A 24046-nucleotide genomic window follows, 5' to 3' on the forward strand; every position below is an offset into this window, starting at 1 on the left:
GTTATACATATAACATATAATCCCTCTAACTTTAAGAATAATGTGTTTATAATATTTTCCTCTTGATCTTGAAGAGGAATCCTCTTGAGGCCTTGAGGATAAGAGTAAAATTCCCTAAAATTTAGAGGATTAATTATAAACAGGGAGGAAGAGAGAAAAAGAGAAAGAGAGAGAGAGTCTATATTTTGATACTGATGATATAACACTAAATCAAGTAGATAAAATCCATACATATATTGATTGCAGTATCTGTATTGATACAATAACACACATTTGTGACTTCGATTAACAATCCACTTAGAGGAGAGACGTGCGAGCGGCGAAAAGCACTCGCGAGTTCGTGAAGTCGTCAAAGGTGCATAAGCACGAATCGAGGTGAAGAATTAATCAAGTCCGGTCCGGTGAATCAATCACGGTCGATCGTGCCTATTATGAGTGCGCAATATTCCCCCACCCCTTTGTGTTTTCTCGAGTTGCTCTTGGCTGGTAATGGATCGCACGTCTCTCTTTCTCTCATTCTCTCCTCTCGCTTTGTCGATTTCTATATTATCTTTTTTCTTTTTTCTTTTCGCGTCGCCTCTCGGCAAAGACATACAAGTCTCGGCCGAACGTGTAATATAAGAATAATAATAATAATCGACATCGTATAAGAGCTATAAAGAGAATTGCCTGGTCATTTTATTAGCGCGGTGCGCACCCTTCGCGTCGAAAATTCGCTCGCGAGCTCATAAGACTTCTGGCCGCCACATTTCGTTCGGTGGCCTTTTATGTATTCGCGTTACCTTGCAGTTGTATCTCGATTATCGTCCGCGGAAGAAAGAGAAGAGAGGGAAGCTAAGCGGAAGCCAGGCGAAGTCGAGCGTTTAAAATTTCAATTTGGAAACGCCGCGATGTGCGTTTCTTTCTGTCTCGTCTCTTTCTCCCGCTCGAAATCCGTCACGGTATCTGTTGGTAACGCACAACTGTGCGTATATCGTATCATAACGTGATGCTTCTCCTCTCCGTGTTGTCTCCTCTTACTTCTTGATACGGCCGACGGTTACATAATTATTAACGGATAATCGACGTTTATATCTAGCGATGTATACAGTGAATTTTTCCCAAAAGCGAGATACCGATGTGTAAATAACTCGGACCTCTTCCGTCAAATGCGTTGTACGATGCTGAACGTCTCGCTGCTGAATCGGCTGAAAAGAAGCGCATTGAGTGCTTTTGCCCGCGCGCGATGATTTGACGAGGAGGAGAATTAAAAGTTTTACCGCGAACTTGTTTCACACACGTACACACTCTCACGTGCTCTCGTCGCTCCTACAACTCGGCTCCTGCTTCTTTCCGATCTTTTCGAGGATTCCCTCGCGGTAGTAGGTAGTCGACAGAAAATTCCAGCAGCTAGTGCCAATATTTGTATGGTCCTCTGTCAACTGGACCAAAATCCTATTTCAACAGCGTTTCTAAAAGCCGCACTCGTTATTTAACAGAAACAAACAATGCTAATTGAACGCTAATGAATCTGTGACGGCTGCTCGTCCTCCGTCCTACACTCAAATGTCGAGACATTTTGCGCGAAGCACCTGGCAGCTCTTCTTTCTTTCAGCCCCCCCTCCCCGCCGTCCCCCCCACACGAGTCTCAACTCAAGTCCAAAATCTCGTGTAACTTGTTCGAAAAGTTTAACGACGACGTGTCGCGCACGTTTTGAGAAATACGAGAATCGCTCTTCTTCTTCCACAGACATTCGCGGTGTCCTTGCGGAGGAAATCGCGCGCGATGCCCTGAATCCCGCCCGCCCGATTTAATTATAATACGTCGATCATAATTTTATTCGAAGAACGGGTAACATCGTAACATCGTAAGAGGTTAATAATTTGTTACAAAGAGTCGCGATAAATCGCGTTATTATTGATACGTATACGTGATTGCGTATCTGTACGCACGATGACTTTGGCATGTTCGAATCGTTTTATCGCGCTTTTACGTTTCCAATGTATCGCGTTACATATCAGCGGCAAGTAGCACTTATGAGTGTATTGGTGTCATTGACTTCGGATATTGTTAACGTCACACACGGAGAGAGCAACCGAGATAGATTAAAGTCCGCTCATTATTTCTTTATATTATTTTCTCACTCTTGCGTATTATTGTGCAGTAATTCCTTGCTTTTCCTTTCTCTTTTCTTTTTCTCTCTCTCTCTCTCCCTCCCCCCTCCCTCTCTCTCTCTCTCTCTCTTCCCGTCGACTCGTTCGATTCACAACTCCGATTTCGACCGTGTTATTGATCTTACATTAACGCCGAGGATTTCCTCCCGCACAACCTCCACACCGCACACATCGATACGCAGACAGGTGTGTCTCCCGGGGAGACGTGACGTGACGTTTCGGTTTTACTGGCAGATTCCTGAAGACATACGAACACGGAAATCCCAACGATCGCCGAGCCGCCGAGACCGTAATAAATTCTCAAACTCTCTCGAGAGAAGCATCTCTCTCTCTCTCTCTCTTTCTCTCTCTCTCTCTCTCTCGAAATTAACCGATTAGTTGTCAAGTCTCGCGGACGCGCACAGTGGCGAAGAAGACGAACGGCATTCGTCGGCGAGATTTACGGCGAAAAAATTGTCAAAACGAGACGACACGGTACGCTGGCGATGTCCCATGCCGGCGGCGGATACTCGTTTGAAAACCATGACATTTCGGTATTTGGACTTTCGTCTCAGGTTCTCCGAATATGACGAGCGAGAAGAAGGTGACGCGCTATTAGCCGCAGTGACATGGAGAGTATCGCTTTTGTTACTTTCCCAGTCAGAGATTACGAAGTGGTAAGAACTGTTGCAAGAGTAAACTTAGATCTGGGTCATCGGCAGTGTTTCACGAGTCATAACAAATTCTTGCTACATCTTCGCGTAAGTTGTGGCAGTCGCAGAGTTGTGCGCACTCATTGCATCGCCGGATTTTCGTCGCTCTCTCGCTCGACTGCTATCGCGCTGACGGGAAATATTGCTTACGTCCAGCAGAAAAAGCCGCTTTACAACTGTTGTAAAATTCGTGAATCTAATTGGCGTATGTTCTCAAAGTTGGCTGAATTCAAGAGCACGCACCAATCAAATTCATGAGTTTTACAACTCAATTGCAAAGCAGCTTTCTCCGCTGAACGTAGCCATTATTTCTATTTCTTCGTCTGCGAGAGAGCAAATTTTCTGAAAGCCTAGGTCCGATGAACAAAGGCGATTCGATGGAACTTGTGGTGGAATTTCGCAAGAGCGAGTCCGATTATTACCGTTGCGGCGATCAACGCGTTCGAACGGTGAAACGCCAATCGCTCTCTACACATGAATTGCAATCTACGTTTGTTTGTTGTTCACGATATGCATGCGCGCGTGCAAAAAACCGCGAATTGTCGGTGTAGAATTCGGCGGCGAAACGTGCAAAATTCGACGAATTATTGCTTGTCGTTTCTCCGAGATTCCTTTCTCTCTGTCTCTCGTATCCAATTCTTGTACGGCAATCAGCGCCGGGTTAAAAAAGGACAAACTCACCCAGCGATAAGCGCGGGGGCATCCGGGACCCACTAAGGGGGGTCAAAGGTTTCTACCGAAGAAATGAATACAGCATACTTTCTATGAATGGGCCGTGTCGAACATAATTATACGCGAACCCGCGCTGCGTGTGATGCTTCTCGAAACAATAATGCTGATTTTGCGCGACGGTCTGTCGCGGCGGACGCATGTGCGTGTCACATAACACACACACACACATCGATGTACGAGCGCAATGAGACACAAAGTGACTCGAAAGAAGATCCGATTCGATCGAGGCGGCTAATACGCGACTCAATTTCACCGCGAACGCGTCGTTATGCCGGGTATCGCTTTCTCATTAAAAGCTTAACTTCGCCGATATTGCTCCTTTTCTAATGCGTGTCCCATTTGACGCACTTGCGCCGCGCTATTCACGCCATCATTATATCGGACCAAGCAACAGTTATGTACCTGAAGATAAGATTTCACGCGCGCGCGCGCGAGCGTTCAGGCTCGTCGCGCACGGCGCTCGTAGCTCGCAGCCATTGGCTCGGCTATATTAATTAAGCATCTAACGATCTCACGCGCGGCTAATTAACCGGGGGAAAGAAAAGGCGTAAGCGCGGATGAATTAAATAATGCACCGTTCGTATACGATTAGATCCAGTCGCGGAGATCCCGCGAATGCGCGAGGAATCCGCTCGAGCGAGGGACGACCATTTCTCGCGACGGCTAACTAATTAACGAGCGAAACGTCCACGTTGTAACGGCGATATTACAGCCATCGACGTTGAGACGACGTGATGGTAAAGGCGCTTCTCGTTGTAAACTTTAGGCGCAATCGCGCGGCGGCAATCGACTACTTTGCGATATAATAACGTTATTATACCGACCGGTGTCTGCGAGAACACTTTCCGCGCCCTAGCCGTCCCGAGAACATTCTAACCCCGACTAATTATCTAAGACAGCGATATCCCCGCCTCTATTTCGCGGCTTCCTTGTCCTTTGACTTCGGCGGCCGCCCAGTTTTCGGGTTACTGTTACTAAGTCCTCGCTGTGCCCCCCCCCCCCCCCCCCGATCGTATCGCCTGGTGCGAAGGCAAACGTGGTTAAAGAGCAACTGGCGATGTCTTTTCATATTTCCGAAATATATCCGGCTAAAGCTACAGACTTCTATATTAGACACTAGACCGATAACTGGTCTCTTCAACGCGTCCCCTAAAAGTATGTATTAAAATTTTCGCGCCTGCGCATTGCAATTGTCCCGAAAAGAACCTACACCGTACAGGCATTTTTACTCCGGAAAATATTAATATTTATTCAATATTTAATATTTCCTCTTGTAGAGTGTCACATTCAATGTTCACATAAGTATTAAATATTAATATTTTCTGGAGTAAAAATGCCTGTACGGTGCAGTTACATTCCTTTCGGAACTTTGCAATACGCATGTACGCACAATTTTATGTTTTACACAAGGGTCACTTTTATACATGAAAACCACAATGGAAGTTCTCGGTCTAGCTTACACATAGAAGTTTGTGGCTGAAGCAACAGCGACGGATCGTGATGGGGCCGCAAGGAAAATTCAGCGGTAGCGTTCAAGCGGCAAACCAAATCGATCAGTCGCGGTCGAAAAGTATCGAGAGCGTTAATCGAGGATCGTATCGGGAGTGTGAGACTGCCGTTTCGAAATTCTCGATTGCGACCGGTGATTCGCGATTACCGTTTGTGTTTCATGTGCGTCATGTTCATGAAGAATCTGGAGAACGCGCGATATATTGGCAAAAATCGCCGATTCCGTGACGCTCCTTCGGTACGAAAAAGCGAGCCGATCGACTCCCTGCACTTCGAGATTACAGTCGACTCGTTAATCGAATTTCCACTCGCACTGGTAATTGAGGTTAAGGGCCGATTGTTCCAACTTCTTGGTAAGTCAACTGATAGTTAAATTATACGTTTATCTTTGTTCTTCTTTCGATTCAAACGAGGACAGACATTTAACCATTCAACTTACCAAAAACTTGGAAGAATTTACGCCGGATTTTACAGGATTGTACAGGCGCGACTGCACCGAGGAAGATGTGTCCGTATCTCAATAAGTTTTAGAAAACTTCCAGTATCCAGGGAGAACATTAATCCTCCGAAAGAGCAATTTTATTCTGTCGGGCACGAGTGAAAAGCTCACTCGATGAAAAAGCGCTTGCAACTTCGGTCGGAACCATAACGTTGATTCGACGTTGACTTGACGTTGAAATGATCGATGAATCGTTGAATGGTTCATTTAATTCAACCCTCATCGACGTCGAATCAACATTGTGGTTCTGACTTGGACCTCTCTGCCGCTGATTGCACCTGAGTGAGACCCTTCGAATGAAGATTCTTTCGAGTCGAGCAATACTCGAATCGCACAGCGTTCGTTCCCGAAACCGACCGGAACACAGATACGTGAATTTCAGCGAGTTGCCGTTGGTCGGATTTGCTTTCCGCGACGCGATCGACGAACAGGTGTATGATAAATATCGCAATTGGATCAGCGCGTTTCGCGTAGGTGGTGTACATCGGCGTGCTTCGTTATTACTTGGTGGGAACGACGGAATGGTGTGTGTATGTGTGTGTGTGCTCACCTAGCATGATCGGATCCATCGGGAAGATGCGCAGCCCGGCAGCCGTCGGCTACATACGATGCGTGAGCAGTTCCGCAACCGCACGTGCTTTTCTAAATTCACTCGAGCCTGGTCTCGTCGTCGGCCGGCCCGCTCTTACGTTTCTCTCCGTGCGCGCTTTTAATCTGCCGTGTCGCGCGTTGCGCAATAACGAGCGATCAGCAGCGACGGGCGATCCGATACCGAGCGATGAGCGTCGTCGTCGTCGTCGTCGTCGTCGCGTGAGATGCATAAAAGACAGCGAGGCCTCGGGAAACGGGAAATCGCGGAAATCTACAGAAGACCGCTGCGTCGCGCGCGCTGCGTCGACGAGGAGGCGGCGATGCTTGCAACCGATCTCCAGACGAGTAGCACCATTGTAACTTCGACAGCCGAGTCTTTTGATTGTCGCGGGAGTCTCCGAGGGCGCGACGACGGCTTCGCCGAGACCAAGAGCGGATGTTAATGAGCGCAGGCTCGTCGCGAATGCCGCGCTCTTTTTCCCTCGCAAGTCGGGCCCGAGACAATCGCGGAACAATGGCGATGCGCGAGATCATTTACCAAGGCGATTACACTCGATTGTGATTCGAGTCGGGAAAGAGAAAGAGAGAGAGAGAGAGAGAGAGAGAGAGAGAGAGTGATCGCGCGATCGTGAGTCTCGTTGTGATGTTACGCGGATTTACGGAGGCGCAGGAGAAGGTGAAGAAGGGAGCGACGGCGGCGGCGGCGGCAGCGGCGGCAAATACGAGGCCGAACGCGGCAGAGATACGCGATACGAATGCTTGCAACAATGCGTAGCAACAAATGTGGACGGTAGCGCAACAATAAAGAAAAGACGCGCGCACTCCACACCGTCCCGCTGCGGTCGTGGTCGGCAACAACCGGCGGCCACGAGCAGACGAAAAAAGAAGCACGGACACGGTCAATGGTGCGCAGCTCGCCCTTCGCTGCCTCACTGACTGGAGCGACAGATTTACCAGAGCAGAAATAAGAAATCCCTCTACGGCTCTTAGAGGCACACATCCCCCGCCTGAACGTCCGAACGTTGTAGCGTTCTATACATATACACGCACGCATGCCTGTATAGTTAGAGAGCGCGTCTACGGGCGCGTTCAAATGAATCGGCCGAATGTGAGAGAGAAACACTCACGGATGGAGCCGTGTGGCGAGCTCCTCTCTCTCTCTCCCTCTCTTTCTTTCTGAACGCGCGCGTGTCCACCCACTCGCAGCAGCAGCAGTGACATATCTATACTTTGGCATTTGAAATAGCAGAAAAAGAGAGAGAGAGAGGAGAGGGAGAGGGAGAGAGAAAATTCCAGGGAAAAAGAGCGACTTGCGAGAGAGAGAGAGAGAGAGGGGAAGACGAGAGCGGCAACGCAGAGCGAGAGCGAAGGCCACAAGTGGTTGAGTAGCCGATTGGTGGACGATTGTGCGAAATGCGCTCTCGCGCTCATAGATGCGCACCCTTGCGTGCATGTGATGTGTGTGCCTTCACCTACACGCTCTCCCTCTCTCTCTCTCTCTCTCTCTCTCTCTCTCTCTCTCTCTCTCTCTCTCTCTCTTTTTCTCGCGCGCGCGTGCACAACGTTGCTGCGCACGCTCGACCGAGCGCAACCAAGCGATTACGGTGAAGCCGCGCGCGGACTCGAGGAAGGAGAGGTCTGGCCACGCTAAGAGGCGGAGTCACATTCGTATGGGCCATTGGCGACAGCACTGCACCGTGAGCGACCATGGTTTACGCCTCTTCTGTGTGCCTTACCTGATATCTCTGCCTGGCACTCTGCTTGGCGCTAAATACTTGGCTCGTGAAACCGACGCGTGATAGCACGCGCGCGTGCACAAACTGTTGGCGCTCGTTCGCGCTCGCTCTCTCTCTCTCTCTCTCTCTCTCTCTCTCTCTCTCTCTCTCTCTCTCTCTCTCTCTCTCTTTCTCGCTCTCTCTCTCTCTCTCTCGCTCTCTCTCTCTCTCTCTCTCTCGCTCGGTCTCTTCGATCTCTCTTCCTTTCCACGACATTAAATGAGACACGCGGGATAATAAAAGTAGCGCGACGGAGGCTAGCGTAACGATGCATTCGCGAGCGTAAATGCTGTATCAACAGTGAGGAGCGGTGAAGCGCTTTCGGACCATTCGTCCGGTTGAATTAATTGCCGTCCCGCGAGACGTTTCACGACGCGTCGAAGGTGATTCCGGCGAACTGAACTCAGCTACAGTCAGCGGCAGAAAGGCCGCGACAAACTTCTACCTCGACAAACTTCGGAGCGCATCCGATGTCCAATGGGAGAATTTGCCTTCCGAAAGTTACTAAGACTAGGTAATTCTCCTATTGGGCGCTGTGAAAGTCATTGAAAGAAAGTGTTGCACTTACTCGTCAACGATTTGCTCTTCTCTTAAGAAGACGGAATTGCAGCGCGACGTTTAGTCGCGGGAAACCTAATCTGGAGTTCGCACAAACTCTCTTTCGGTGTCGATGACTAGATCTCAGGTGTCATTCGCGAAGGATGGAGAGAAAAGCATGTTTCTTTTCGCTAGTTCGATTAAAATTGCTCGATTTTTCTTTCGAATATTGAGAAAACTTACACGCGGTAATTTCACGTCGTGTTGTTTCGTACGCGGCGATTACGCGTCGTTGCACGCCGTTTATTCGCGGCACACGGCAAGCTTCTTTGTTTTAAACATTTCTTTATGAAGAGAGTTGTACGATCTGACGGCTCGCTCCTTTGAAATACGAATATTCTCTTTTTGCTCTTTAACGACGGCGACAGCGGCGATGAACGGCGAGCAGCGGTATAAGATGCTCCGCCCCTATACTCTATTATACTAGTTAAAGGAACGACGAGGAGAACTCTCGGGGAATGGGGAACTTGTTACTTCTTTGGAAATCGTTCAGTGTCGACTTTCTACGTTCTCATTAAAAACGTGCCATTAGCGGAACCCGGGAGAGAAGGGTCGCGTTATTCGTGATTTTTACGTAGTAGATCCCTCTCTTCACACGTGATAGCTCCGAGCTATTGCGCTCCGACCTAGTCCGCTATTATGTTTTAGTCGCTAATCAATTAAACAGCGCTAATTAAAAGCGGACGATAACTTCAAAGAGGATAGATCGTCGAGATTTTGGAGACTTGTCTTCTTCCCCACGAAAATAAGCTGTTGCTCCTATATTTCTCTCGCACATCGCAAGAGAGTTACTTTCGTTAATAAGTAATTAAACGGGACGGATTTCATGCGACGTTTACGACGAGAGATAGACGGTTTAGAACCAGCGGGGCGGAACCGGAATGAATAAACACGCGAGATAAAGCGTCGCGCTTTCGTTAGACAATTTACACCTTAAACGAATTTTGCATCGATCCACAGTGTTGTGACATATTCGCCACATTTATCTCCATAATAATGCTGAAACGTAGGAGGGAATAGGCGCACCAAAGGGGCGTTCCGCTATGCAATCTCAAAATATAACTAATGCATTTCTGGCTGCTGCTGCTGCGGCGTCGGCTGCTCTAACCCTTACTACTCCTCCCTCCCTCCCTCTCTCGTTCCCTACCGATGCCCCTCTCTCATCACCACTGGCGGCTCTTGTATGCTAAAGCCGGATCTTTCTTTGGCCCCGAGAAGGAAAGAAAAGGAAATAGATTAAAAGTACCCGCGACTGCGCCAACATCGGGGCTGCACAAGCATGAAGCTTGTGCGACACGATTTGCCCAGTGATGGTCGGAAATGCTCATGATGTTTAAATTCATCATAATACCCTTTGTAATTCTATTTCGTAGAAATAGGTTTATCTGATTGACTCCTGTACTGAGAGTATTGGTATTCAGATGCAGCATTTTTTGTCCATTTTCACTTAGAAAGTAGTACATCAGAATAGAACAGTAGAATATAGTAGCACAATAGTAGAAACATCAGCTGTAAGATAAACAGATAATTAACAATTATACTATATATGTCGCGCAATCAACATATTTTAGAAATACCTTAAAAACTATTCACTTGGGAATAAGTAATATGATATGTTAACGGTGAAAAAATAAATTTGTATAAATTATCGTAAACATTTTGTCACGCTAAATTTGTCTGTTTTACACTTGCTCATATATTTCCTTAATTTAATTACAATTACAAATCCCGATTAATTAGTTAAAACATTTATTTTAATTGGAAGCATTGAAAAACGCTTAAGCTTTCACTATCAATAATGTTATCAATTAATTTTCCAAAACTAACCAAGTAAATTTATTAATTCTAACTAGTCACACAATTTATTAAATCTAATAACAAGCATACATGATAATGAGTTATAAATTGATCTTTGTTGCAAATTTCTTTGCTATATGTTTTAATTACTTGAAAAATTATGTTGGAAACTCAAACATAATTACCGCATATAACATTTGTAGAATTCTCTGTATATCTTTTACACAACATGAAAGAGCGCGATTAAAATTTCCTCATTATTCGCAATTTTTATACAACTAAAATGTTTGGAAATACATATACTATTGCAACAAGTTCCAAAGAGGCGTTTTGTTTTGCGCGTTCCCATTTTGAATTTCGCATGTCGATAGTACCACGATAGATATCGCATTAGATTGCATTAATCGCAATGAGAGAATTTGTTTTCTGGAACTGGACATTTCTCTAGCCAAAGTCCCTAAAGAGCTCCCATTGGACGTTGGGTCTATGTCGCATATCGAATGCAGTATGAATCCTCCATAAGACTCGCTGGTATTGGCTGTATTCAGCAGAAGCAGATTTAGTGATCGTGTTTGTAATTGGAGTATAATTTAGATCTTGATAAGTCCAGAAGAACATACCAATCAGAGGTAAGCATGAAGTTCTGGCTTCTTCTGGACGTAGTTCTCTCCTTCTCTTTCATCAGACTTCTTCTTCTGCTAAGTTAGATCAGTTTTCTAAACAACGGTGTTGTTGTATACTGTAATGATAGGAGTGTATTTTTAAAATATCATGGCTGTTAAGCAGTGAATTATTATACATTTCCTAACTGAATAAGCTTTAATTTGATCAGAAATGACTGTCGACGGTGCAATTAGTAATGAACAAGTAATTTTCGTAACCGGAGGTTACGATCACACAATCAAAATATGGCAACCACATACAGGTGTTTGTCAACGTACAGCACAACACGCGGATTCTGTATCCTTTGATAATTATGTGAAGCAAGTTTGTTACTATTTCGTTAAATATTTTATTACATCTTTATTATATCATATGTAATTTTTGTCCAACATTATATTTAATAAATATAATTGTAAGTTTGTGTAGATAAAACAATAAGTAAACACACTTTGTTAATAATAAAAACATTAACTTGAACAATTGTTTAAAGAAGATTATTGATTTTAGCTATTATCCTGCTGTGTGGAATTTCCTCTATAATGTTTTCTATATAAGTTTCCTTAATGGACTTTATAGCAAGTTAATGCCTTAGATATCACACCTGACAAGTATGTTGTAGCCGCTGCTGGATATCAGCATATACGAATGTACGATTTAGCTTCAAATAATCCCAATCCAGTTATCAATTATGACGGAGTATCAAAGAATATTACTGGCTTAGGTTTTCAGGTTCAGTATAAATATTTGTGTCATATATAGAATGTCTTTTTGTATTATATATTTGTTATTAAACTGGAAATTTTAATATATCGCAATAAAAGCCATAGTAATGCATACAAATATTTCTTATAAATAGGAAGAAGGAAAATGGATGTATACTGGAGGAGAAGATTGTTCAGCAAGAATATGGGACATGAGGTAAATCATTTGTACAAATAAAAGATGATTTGTAACTTGAACTTAATTATTACTGGATGATAACAGGTCAAGCAGTTTTCAATGCCAAAGGATATTTCAAGTTACTGCACCTGTAAACTGTGTATGCCTGCATCCAAATCAGGCAGAATTAATTGTTGGCGATCAGAGTGGAGTCATACATTTATGGGACTTGCGTTCGGATCATAATGAGCAATTAGTATGTAGTTTGTATTACATTTATTGTGTTATATTATAATAATTTCATATTCATCCATAAAATCCAGAAAAGTAAAGTATCAGTGGTTTACTCCTGTTTTTGGAAACTCCCTATTTTATATTGACATAGTATAGCTTCATGTGAGCACTATAAACACAAAAGAACAATGTTTAGAAATATTATATTACAGTAATTTTAACAATTTGCTATATTAACTATTTTTAATTGTTAACTATTTTAAATATTTATAGATTCCTGAGGCTGAATCTTCAATACAGGATATTGCGGTAGATCAAGATGGTACTTATATGGCAGCTGTGAATAATAAAGGACACTGTTACATCTGGACACTTACGGGGGGTATTGGGGAGGAGCCTACAAGGTTGAATCCTCGTCATAAACTTCTGGCTCATAAACGTTATGCTCTTCGTTGCAAATTCAGCCCTGATTCTACGTAAGCATCTTTTTGTTAGAGATATGCAGACAATCATTTATGTCCATCTTTCAAATGTTTTCTAATGACATCTTAGTATCAAATGCTATAATTTTGAATAACCTTTTTGCAAGTTCTGCTGAAAATTTTCTATATTTAAATTTAATCCCTTAAGATTGTTAGTGACGACATCGGCTGATCAGACTGCTCGAGTATGGAGAACAACAGATTTTTCCGAAGTACAGGTACTTCAGCACGAGGCTAAACGCTGGGTTTGGGATGCAGCATTCAGTGCAGATTCTCAATATATATTTACTGGTGAGCATTGTATATCCTCTCAGTCCCGATAACTTTTGAGCAACATAACTTCTGTCGGAATTTTCAATTTTTTATTTTAAGAAATTTGTAAAAAAGGAATCAAGAAACTGTAGAGCAATTGATGCTTTATGATGTTTCTTATACATTTATTTTCACTTCTTGTTGGGGTCGCGTATCATGCAGCTTCCTCAGATGGAGTCGCGAGGTTGTGGAATGCATCTACAGGATCAATAGAACGAGAATATCAAGGACACCAGAAAGCCGTCACGGCTCTCGCTTTTCGCGACGAAATCGTTACTGCGAGCTAAATATAAAAATATATATGTGTGATATATAAGAGATAGACATTTCTCAATGTTTAAGATTTGTTGAAAATTAAGAATTGTATCCATAATTTTGTAAAAGAAGACCGTCAGGTACATATATATTAATATATTCATTTTTTAATGTTGTATATTATTTGAAAATTTTTTCGGAAATTCGAAAAAGAATCATGTAAAACTATAAAGAGAAAAAAATTCAAAATACATATTAAACAAATATGACAGAAGCTTAACAATGTACAAAGAAACTCAGTATAATAATAATAATTTAATTATCACTTAAAATATCGTTAAAACACATTTGCGGAATTTTTTCCTTCATACAGACACGTTGCAGCTCTCCCCGTTTATTTCTCCTTAATCTTATTTGGTTTATTAAACTCGCAGTCTTAAAATAGGTTTACACTTATTAAAGCATATATCACAAAGCAGCATACAACTACGTATGTACGATAGACTCTTAAATATACGAATAAACAAATACCAGAATACCGTATCCTAATTAAAACAAAGATTTCCGTAACAATATGAAATAATATCACTCTGCTTAACCCTAGTATGCACGTCCATTTCTTTTGCATATTCAATAATATGCATACTGTTAGAAGCTGAGAACCAAACTAATAAAAAGAACATATAAGAAGAAATACTGCATCGGGTCTAAAATAATGTTATGCATACTAAGATTAAGGGTGTGTATTTAACTACTCCCTTCTTTATTGACAGTTTTATGACAATTCTTGTAAACTTCGCATTAGGATAATTTAATTCCTGTTACCTTCATATTTCACTAATTTAATCCTAGAATGCACAATTTGAAAATGACTTTGCTTCGTGATACTTATTACACTTATTATATAGAACTATGCGAATACAATACATAAGATGATCTTACGCGAGAGAATAAGTACTTGTGTATATTTCATATGTTATTTTATGGTATAATAAATATTACAAAGTGGCACACACCGGATGTATTTCAAATTAAATTCTTTAAAAATTTTGTAAAATAGAGTAGCATATTTGCTCCATCGTTCTAGTATCGAAACCTTAAAAAATTAATATAATCTAGGTATAATAATAATTTAACAATCAGCTGCTGAAATTCAATTTCTGAATTATATCTGGATAGAACTGTGCAGTTCTATCATGTTTTAACGAAGGAATATCGTCACTTGTTATTAGCACAATCTGGCAATCGTGTCCTATTTTATTATTTCTACTTATAGTAATTCTAACATGTTATGAAAAATTGTTTCATTAACATGCTCATTTCGCATGAGATATTCACTACATTTTTTATTTCCTTCGAGGCAGAGATCCATGTGAAGAATAATGTATATAAAATTTGTAACTAAGGTAGTCGTCAGATCGATCTTCTCAAATTGTTATGCATTCTAAGCTTAAAATAGTGTGCAGAAAATCTAACAAGTTCATCTCATTGCACATATTTCTAAATGATTGGATCGCTCTATAATTGGAATATTTTTATATTTTGGCCTGCTGAGGGCACGAATATGAATGTAATATTGCATTGAGATCGCCACAGAAGTGCGCTGAATCTCATAGATGAGGTAACTTGTCCACTTCACCCATCTCTGTAAACGTTTCGTCATCCAATGTATAGCTTAGCATAAACTTCAAGGACACGGGCTCCTGAAATTACAACTTATGAAAAATGCACTTTTTCGTGCAAAAATATCATATTGATTATGCTAATCTTAACGTTATGTGCGTTAAACTATTAATCTACATGTATAAACATTTTAAGAATTATAAGAATTATTATATCAATAAAAAATTATGTATGTATAAAGAATATTACAAATTATAAGATGCAAAATAATATATGGATAATTATGGAATTTCATTACCTTAAGAGGATTTGCAATCAGCATAATTTGTGTGATTGCAGAAGGTGGAAGGAATGGATTATGCGCCGGTAACTTCATGCCGGAAGGTGCCTGCAGTCTACACTTGCATTTCTGTGCATACATTTTGCAGTTTATACAAAGAAATTCCTGATTGTTTAATTGTACAAATTTTCTAACTTTTCTTAAATCTTGAAGTACTAAATTTTCGTGTCCAGATTTGTTTGATACTTAAATTTATGAACCATGACTTATCGGGTATACTCACTTTAGGTACGACTGCTTGAAATTGATAATTACTAAGCGGTTTTGTGTTTTTACTCATTGTAGTAATTACTACTACAGACACATCCGGCCTAGGGCTGTCTTGAGCAAAATGGAGCACCACAGTTATACCGTTTCTTTCCTCGATTACCGTCAGAGGTGGATTTGTACCTGCCAAATGTAATTGATTCTTTAAATAGAGTGTGACATTTCTTAAACATAATATATACAAGAAATAGCGAGAATTGATAGAATAATGATTTGGCGTATAAATTAATCCACTAATCTGTCATGAGAATCAGTGTAACAACCTGGCGTAATATCCTCAAGATTAACATTGATATCAGTCAGTGGTTTGATTTCGGGCTCGATATCCGTTATCCTCGATGAACCATTGCGCAACTGTGTCACGTTCTGATGCTGTTGCTGTGGTATTCTCGCGTCCGGTATCACCGCACTTGTATTACTATTGTTACACGAATCAGCGATCACATTAATTTTCGACGTATTTGCGGATACCGAAGTTTCAGAGTTACTGTTTGTCTCACACTTCGTATGTTCCAGTTGTTCCGTTGTGATACGTTGTGACGCATCAGACGTGTTAGTCTCGTGGGACCAATTTTGCTTCCAAACTGAGTCACCAATAGCGATTTTGGTCGCGTTATTATTCAATTTCCTGCAAAATAATTATTTATAATATAACACAAACATGATGTATCTGATTACATATAAATATATTGTCGTTCGTTACATATAAATATATTGTCTAGTTTGGAATAAACACTCTTCTCTTTGAGAAAAATTTTTCTTTGATAATGAAATTTAATTATTTGTAATATCATTGTTTAAGTCAGAACTTTAAGTTACAAGCAAAAAATTAATATTTTTAGAGGAACCAAATTTTCAAAGCATGAGTAAATAAAATACTTACCCTTGCGACGAGCGTGCACTCGACAAGCTTTGCTTTAGTAAAGTCTCTCCCAATTCATTTAACTCCTCCAATGCTTTCGCTTTACTGTCTATCTTTCCTCCCTCGTTGTTAGTAACTTCGTCTACGTCCAAATATTGTCATTTTAACAATACACGACTAAAGTATTTGATAAATAAACATGATGAACAAGTAAGAGAAAACAAAAAAGTTGTAAAAATAATTTTAGCTTAAAAGTTCGTGAATTCAGGATTATTACATTAAATTGTCTCAGTCTATACTCACTTTTCTTGCTCACGGGCGAAACGCTAATTGGTTGCATAATGTTGTTAGGCATTAGCAAACTCGCGTCCGACTTGATTGGTTTTTCTAACACGCTAAATATGTCTCCCAAAACGTCCATGTCAGATCGATGATCTGTCGAAGTTGCGCTCGGTGTACTTAAAGTACTCTCGCAAGGAACATTTTCGGTAGGAGACGACAGGTCTAAGAGTGAAGATCCATTGTTAAAATTGTTGGCCTTAGAAGGTTCCGTTGTGGACTGTCCAAGGACGATAACAGACGTGTACTTCTCGAAGACCTGACTCAGCTCATCACTTGCAGCAAGCACATCACCTGAGTACAATTATCAGTTGTCCCAATTATTGATTAATCTAATTATTAAAAATTATAAAAAATTGAATATAATATATGAGTTCGAGTCGGTTACATATGACTTGCATTACCGCATGAATCAATATACAATTAAGTGTGATAAAATACCGAGCATTTCAACGTTGCCTTGAGTTTCACTGGCAAGTCTCAACAGCATAGGTTTTAGCCGTTCGCATGCTTGATGCAGTTCCTTCATTAATTCGAGATCCTCCGCGCTAGTTTCATTCTGATTATAGGAATCTAACATTTCTGAGAGTAGCTTCACATTGTTATGTACTGACTCTAATTCCATGTGTCTTCGTGTACTTAACTGCAATCTCTCCTCATCCTAAAACAATGATGTAATCCACAATCAGAATCTAAGAGAAAACATAATAATTGAAGCAAAGAAACTGGATCCAGAAAATTTTAGATCAGGATTCGAACACTTCAGTTCTTATCGGTGTATTCAAAGCTTAGTCAAAAGATCTCTTGTTTAAAATATTTAAAATATTCATCTGGGGTTTAGATATCTACCTCTTTTACCATAACCTTGATCAGCCGATTCGCGGTCTGCAAATCGTAAGGATCTTTGCTGTGAAGCAACTTGCGCAAATGCTTTGACATTTCTTCATTTTCGAATATACTGTTTCTTAACTTAGACGATTTTTGACTTTCCTCACTGTTGGCCATTATGAATGCAGCATCTTCCTGCAATTTATTTTTGCTTTCTTCTTAGTATTTGACATAACTATATTTAAAATTTACACAAGACAATATATAACAGTAATTAGAAATATTATATAGGCAAAGCTAACCTCAATAACCCCTTGTTTCTTTAGCATCTCATAGGCTTCTTTAATTTTTAATTCACGAGGATATTCCCTGATCCATGCATAAAGAAGTTGCAGAACCTTCTGCCGTACAGTAGCTGTAGTGCGGCCACCAAGATATTTTGGTGAAACTAATTTTATCATCTCATTTAAGAAACGGAATTTACCGACTTCAGCATGAAATAATGGCCCACATTTCTTCATACAAGTATCTAATAACTGAAAATAAAAAAAAAACATCAGTTATTTAAATATTTCAAAATTTTACAACATGAAAATACTACATATATGATTTGCATCCCTTTGAAACTTATATCATTTTAAAGTTGGACCTGCCTTTTTTTAGTTTTAAAATATATGCACCTTTAAAGTTCTAATTAATGTCTATGCTAATGATATCCTAAGTACTTAAATATCAGTACATAAAGAAATATATTGATAGCCAATATGTCTATAATTTTCTCAACAGTATATTACACAATAATATCCTAGAAAATGTCTGATAATAACATACAGAAAGAGCTTGCAAAGCTTCTGATTCATTGAGCGACTGAATATGCGTCGCCAACAACTTTGTGCCAATTTGAATACCTTCAGCTTCTTTGGTAAGCAACACACAAAATGCTTCAATAGCTGCTACATCTGGCTTCTGATTTTGTGAATTTGTTGCTCTCTCTATGACAATGCAATATTCCACAATATGTATATTAGGTCTCTTCGGAAAAAGTCATATTTAAATTGCTAATATTGCTTGTAATCATACTCACGTATGAGAGCTTCTAGGCTAGTGGTCACTACATCCATCTTAAAACTGTGTTTGCTTATCGCTGCATGTAACTTTTATTGAGACCTATACTGACTAAAGCACAGCCCGTGACATTCTGTGTCAGATTTCGTACTTTTCTGTAAAATCACATGAGAGTGTATCAACGGTCATTATTAGTCGGAACGTTAAAATTATTTTAACGTTACGCTTGCAACAATGAACCGCTATAATTAATTTTGGTGCTACTATCTACTAACGAATTTAACGATTAATATGAGAGGTCGATCTATCGTCGTTTTATATTGTTTCCAATTTATTATTTACTTGCTTTACGATGTCCTTCAGCGTAAAACAGCTGTTCCTATCGATGGAGCCATCTTGCCCTACCTACAGCGATGATCCATACCGAAGCACTAATGCTTGTTTCTACCAACCTTGGTTAACTTAATCGGCTGGTTATTCCAGCGGCATTGACCAACCGCATTTTTCAATACCGATTAATAACATATGCGATTGGATAAACCTGTCGACTAACCAGCCTGTTAAGTTAACAAAGTTGGTAGTTCCAATTGCATCTGTCATTAATCAAATTAGCAAAGACAATTAGTCAATTTTGACTGAATAATCAGCCGGTCGAATAACCATCCGGTTAAATTAACCACAGTTGGCTTATAGAAACGAGCATTAAAACGTTTTTAGCGTTTAATGGGTCGCATTTGAAAACGCTGATGATTCTAGGAATATCGAATTAAAAACTATCGTTTAGGTAATAATACGATAATCGATTTTGTACGATAAAAATAATCGATGTCAAAATATTAAGAGATTTGTTCTTTTTAGGCCGTGTTCTAAAATTCACTGCCAGCGCTGAAAAGTTATAATTTGCGTGACACAAACTATATATTTTCAGTACCGGCAGTGAATTTTGGAACACGGCCTTTGTTGCACTATTGAACTCTGGTGCAATAAGTTAAAGTGAGAAAAAATATAATTGTCTCATTCTAACTTATTACACTAGTTCCGCAGTGCAGCTAAAAAGAACAGACCATATTTAACTTAATGCACCAGTTTAGCAGTGCATTTTCTCCCCTTAACGCAGCTGAAGAATGGCGTATGGGTACACCCTTCTACCTAAAGGCATATACCGAACCGAACTGGACTGAGTTTAGCAGTGCAGACAAAACGAACAGGCCAAAAGGCCAGAGCATAGACTTCTGCATAACGTATAATACACAACGCATAAGAGAATCAACCAATCAGAGTTCTTCATTTCTGTCTTGAGGAGGAAAATGAAGAAAACTAATTGGTTTATTCTCTTAAGCCCGTATCAGACTACGGATTGGGATTAAGTATTGGATTGAAATTTAACCAATCAGGAGTAAGTTTATTATACTTGAGATTATTTTCTCTTTTTCAATTGGTCAAATTTCAATCTAATCTCAATCCCAATCCATAGTCTGATACGAGCTTTATGTGTTATGTATTAAGCCCTAAACACAATGCCAGGCAACAGGCAATAAGAATAAAAATAGACTAATCACAATAGATTATTCTTGTAATAGTCGATTATGATTGGTCTATTTTTATTCTTATTGCCTGTTGCCTGGCATTGTGTTTAAAGCTTTATGTGTTATGCAAAAGCCTGTGATCTTGCCCTAATGGTAATGCAGTTAACAATACACGGTTTGTTTCGATTTATACACGTGGGAAGTGACAAACACTGTAATATTTTCATATTTTGTTCAAAATGAAACCAAAAAGGAAAAGGCAGAATGATGATAATTATGAATACGATCCTGTTTCTAAACATTTGCAAGTAAAACATATTAAGAATCAAGAGAAGCGTCTTATTGTTATATTGGAATATGCTCAACTAGAATCTGTGAAGGTGATGTTTCTCGTGTTAATTAGCGTTTAAAGGCTTAAAAATATTCATTTCCTATCACTATCAATGATTTCTATGCATTTATGATTTTAATGTGATATCTATAAACGCATGAATCTCTTTACAAAGCCAAGTTAATTGAAGTAGATTAATTCAACATTTATATATTTTGCAGAATGGAAATAATTTTGAGCTGTTGAATTGTGATGATCATACAGCTATTTTAAAGAAATACAATCGTGATCCAGGATCATGTAGGCCAGATATTACTCATCAGTGTCTGCTAATGTTAATGGATAGTCCATTAAATAGAGCAGGATTGTTACAAGTATATATTCATACAGAGAAAAATGTATTGATAGAAATTAATCCACAAACCAGGATACCAAGGACTTTCAAACGTTTTGCTGGATTAATAGGTAAATATTTATATTTGTTTTTTGTTTTGTATAATTTGAAGTTATTAATATATTATTATATTACAGTACAATTATTACACAAATATAATATTAGAGCATCTGATGGACCAATGAAACTACTGAAAGTAATTAAGAATCCTGTATCTGATCATTTGCCAGTTGGTTGTCGCAAAATTCTGATGTCATTTAGCTCTAACAAAGTACAAAATCCACGAGAACTTGTGCCTTCTGAAGAACCAATTGCTATTGTAATTGGAGCTATGGCACATGGCCAAGTAAACAATTACAAATACGATTATACATATTAATAACTCTGTCAATATCAATAATTCATTAATTGTTCTATTATTTATAAATTTGGTTTTATTCTAGGTTAAAACAGATTATACAGAAGATATTATTGCAATTAGTAAATATCCTCTCTCAGCTGCTATCACATGTAGTAAATTATGTACAGCATTTGAAGAAGTTTGGGGAATTATTTAATAAAAATCTGTGTAAATTATCATGTATGTAATATACACATACACCATCCACCTGCAACAATATCAGAGTCCTATGACATGGTCCTGATAAATGTTCAAGTGGACAAATCTTTAAAATAGAAGAAAGAACTACTTAAATCTTTTCAGATTTTATTCTTAAAATCGCAAAATATTCAGATATAAAAAATGGTTCATATATGTATGTACATATATGTGTATATTATGTATGTACACATATACACACATATACATGAACCAATTTTCATATCTGAATATTTTATAATTTTATCTAAGAACAAAATTTGAAAAAAGAATTTAAGTAGTTTCTAATTTAAAGATATATATCCATTTGGAAATTTAATACTACATTTCCTACTTTTCCTCTGCTCTACTTTCTCATATTAATTAAAAAAAAAAGATTCGAATGTATTATTGGCTTATATACCAAATTTTAGACATTTGTTATAGGATCGGAATTGCTGCTATATTCATCATAGAATTAGTTTAGCTTCCATTGAATCTGAAATAAAAGATTTTTTCTAATTACTTGAAGCTACAAGAGAAAGATCATATGATTTTAATGTATGTAGGATACAAAGGCCTAAATGTACCTTTCTCTTGCAAATGTAATTTAAATAAAACAATGTTAGTTACCTTCTTGATATTTACTAATATTCTTTTTTGTTTTTCTTTTTTTATATATTCAGTATTATCAGAGAGTAACCTGAGAGCGGCCAATACGACATTTTCTGCGACACCGACTTTCCGCACTGGGAAAGGACGCCATCTACATCCATTTTGAGAGGGGAACTACGATAGTACATCCACTTTCAGGTCTCGGTGGTAAAATCTGCATATGGTGGAAGTCCATGCTACATCCACTTTCAGGCGGTTTATGTCCGTGCTGCAATGACAGTTGCCATCTCTATGCCAGACTATGCTCGTGTGGTCTAAAAAGAGCGGCAGAGAGGGGGGGAGGAGCAGAAAAAATAAAAGTACGTATTAAATGTTAAATTTTCGAATATATATTGCCGTATCAAAGTCTCTTCTATAATAAACAATTTGACATGTATGGAGACGCATGATGTATCGTTGTCCGCGTCCCGTTCACTTCGTCTTGTTTTTTAATTCAGCATCCCGTCCGCTCCGGACATTCGCTCGTGGCACTGACAGTGGCCGTCGGTGAACATTCGATCCGCTCGGAGGAGCACGTGTTATTCACGTAATTAACGTGACGAGACTCCGATTATAAATATCCTGCGAGTCGACGAAATATTTGAACTTTTAAAAAAAGCATCAAAGAAAATCACGTTGATGTTGTCATGGGTAAAATCTCACCCCGGTATATATTTTCTTATTTTCGAAATAAAAAAAGCCAAACGAATGCAATTAAATGTTATTTATCATCATTGAATGTTAAATGAAAAGTAGAAGAGTTATTGTCCGCAGCGGATAATCTCCCTGTATAAAATGTCGAACTGAAACATATTAAAAAATATTGACATTTTGAATACGTCTGAATTCTGCTTTCTGATCCGAAGAAAGGGAAAATAAAAAGTATTAGTTCCCATTAAATTTCACCGCGCTAAATGCGAGATGGCAGTAGTGAATGCTTCGCATTAACAAGGATTCAATTCGTTTCAAATATGCCTTGTATTCAATCGCAATCGATAATTTTTAAATGCGAACTTTCGTATTGAAAAATATTCACTTCTTCTCCTAATCGTTTTCGGATTCAGAGGCATACAAGATTTTCACGTTCTATTCCCCGTCGCATTAAAAAGTATTCACCCGCGATCCAATCTGAGAGCAGAATTCACGACAAAATCTCGTGAATGCGAAACAATACTTTTAAATACGACATTTTATACAGGACTAATATTTAATAAGAGCGCGACTAAATTCACATAGGATGAAATTCCATTCTTTAACGCTACCATGACCTTTAATTATTCTCTGAAAACGGCGTCACAACAACTTACACTCTGTACAATTAGTTGCTAACACATTTTCTAATCGTATACATTCCTCTTTAATTAACATAAAGCTAACAAATGTCCGATGCTTCGACAGAGTAATTTTCTTTATTTTCAGTAATCAATAAATAGAGCGCATCAATGTCGCGTACAGTTGAAAGGCCTTCTCGCATTCCCCTCGTCGTTTCGAAACCTTCGAGAAAACAAGAGACGCTCAAAGGCAAGTCTCTCTTGCTTCAACCGCCGCCGAGGCCCGCAATGTTTACATCGCGCCGATTGTGTTGATCGGCTCGCGAGCGACGACACTTTTTGCCCTTCGTATTATAATACTCGCGCACCTCATGTATTCGACCTCATTCCATCAGCAGCAGCCGTGCGCGACGCTCTCGTCACTTCCGTCTCGTGTAATTAAAAGAAATATATCTCGTCGGTCCTCGAGATACTCAATCGGCATCGCGTCGGCATCTCATTCATTAACTGCACGGTCGAATCGCGAGTATCAGCATTAGAAACGTGAGCGAGTGAAATCCGGAGGACTTCAGCAGTCGAGAAGCAGAACGCCGGCAGCGATACGTCACGTTTCCAGGTATGTGGAATCATTTATTACGCGGGAGGTCTCCGATAACGAGAGCGTACGTTTGACGAATTTTCCGGGAATAAGAAGTCGGAATTTCGCGCTCGGCATTCACAATCCGTCATCATCCGACTAGTAATCATCACTTTATGAATTTGCAATTACTCTCGTCAATCTTTGTCTGTCTATCTATT

At 39.7% G+C, this 24046-nt stretch overlaps 4 protein-coding genes and 1 long non-coding RNA gene across 7 annotated transcripts in view; 2 read left to right on the plus strand and 3 right to left on the minus strand.

The window, feature by feature from the left end:
• Positions 1-7097, minus strand: part of LOC105186156 (paired box protein Pax-9) — a 16049-nt gene extending 8952 nt beyond the window's left edge. For both annotated transcript variants that reach the window (XR_003112911.1, XM_025298849.1), the window contains exon 1: positions 6137-7097. Coding sequence is in view for 1 of the 2 variants with exons in the window: in XM_025298849.1 (XP_025154634.1) it covers positions 6137-6155 (19 nt within the window). In the remaining variant the exon portion in view is untranslated. The remainder of the gene's footprint in view (positions 1-6136) is intronic.
• A 3945-nt stretch (positions 7098-11042) lies between these two features.
• Positions 11043-13707, plus strand: Lst8 (MTOR associated protein, LST8). Its single transcript, XM_011146188.2, has 7 exons — positions 11043-11306; positions 11586-11738; positions 11866-11927; positions 11994-12144; positions 12396-12598; positions 12753-12895; positions 13079-13707. The coding sequence occupies exons 1-7, from the start codon at positions 11181-11183 to the stop codon at positions 13201-13203; spliced, it is 963 nt and encodes a 320-aa protein (XP_011144490.1). The 5' UTR covers positions 11043-11180; the 3' UTR covers positions 13204-13707.
• Gga (ADP-ribosylation factor-binding protein Gga) lies at positions 13474-18937 on the minus strand. Of its 2 annotated transcripts, none has more exons than XM_011146191.3 (12): positions 18838-18937; positions 18515-18650; positions 18262-18422; positions 17733-17966; positions 17452-17625; positions 17044-17263; positions 16567-16896; positions 16285-16405; positions 15665-16029; positions 15358-15524; positions 15093-15203; positions 13474-14874 (listed from the first exon to the last, which is right to left on the minus strand). In XM_011146191.3, the coding sequence occupies exons 2-12, from the start codon at positions 18549-18551 to the stop codon at positions 14782-14784; spliced, it is 2013 nt and encodes a 670-aa protein (XP_011144493.1). In that variant the 5' UTR covers positions 18552-18650; positions 18838-18937; the 3' UTR covers positions 13474-14781. The 2 variants fall into 2 exon arrangements, with proteins under 2 accessions (XP_011144493.1, XP_011144494.1); XM_011146192.3 differs by lacking the exon at positions 18838-18937 and adding an exon at positions 18771-18821.
• A 1186-nt stretch (positions 18938-20123) lies between these two features.
• LOC105186160 (ribosomal RNA small subunit methyltransferase NEP1) lies at positions 20124-21484 on the plus strand. Its single transcript, XM_011146193.3, has 4 exons — positions 20124-20401; positions 20574-20817; positions 20884-21092; positions 21190-21484. The coding sequence occupies exons 1-4, from the start codon at positions 20261-20263 to the stop codon at positions 21301-21303; spliced, it is 708 nt and encodes a 235-aa protein (XP_011144495.1). The 5' UTR covers positions 20124-20260; the 3' UTR covers positions 21304-21484.
• On the minus strand, positions 21282-21992 carry LOC105186159 (uncharacterized). The gene is made up of 3 exons (XR_849999.1): positions 21957-21992; positions 21748-21822; positions 21282-21354 (listed from the first exon to the last, which is right to left on the minus strand). It is a non-coding gene; the product is annotated as an uncharacterized LOC105186159 (long non-coding RNA).
• Between the last annotated feature and the right edge of the window lie 2054 nt (positions 21993-24046).

The sequence above is a fragment of the Harpegnathos saltator genome, unplaced genomic scaffold (assembly GCF_003227715.2).
Source record: "Harpegnathos saltator strain DR-91 unplaced genomic scaffold, Hsal_v8.6 scaffold240, whole genome shotgun sequence".
Taxonomy (NCBI): Eukaryota; Metazoa; Arthropoda; class Insecta; order Hymenoptera; family Formicidae; genus Harpegnathos; species Harpegnathos saltator.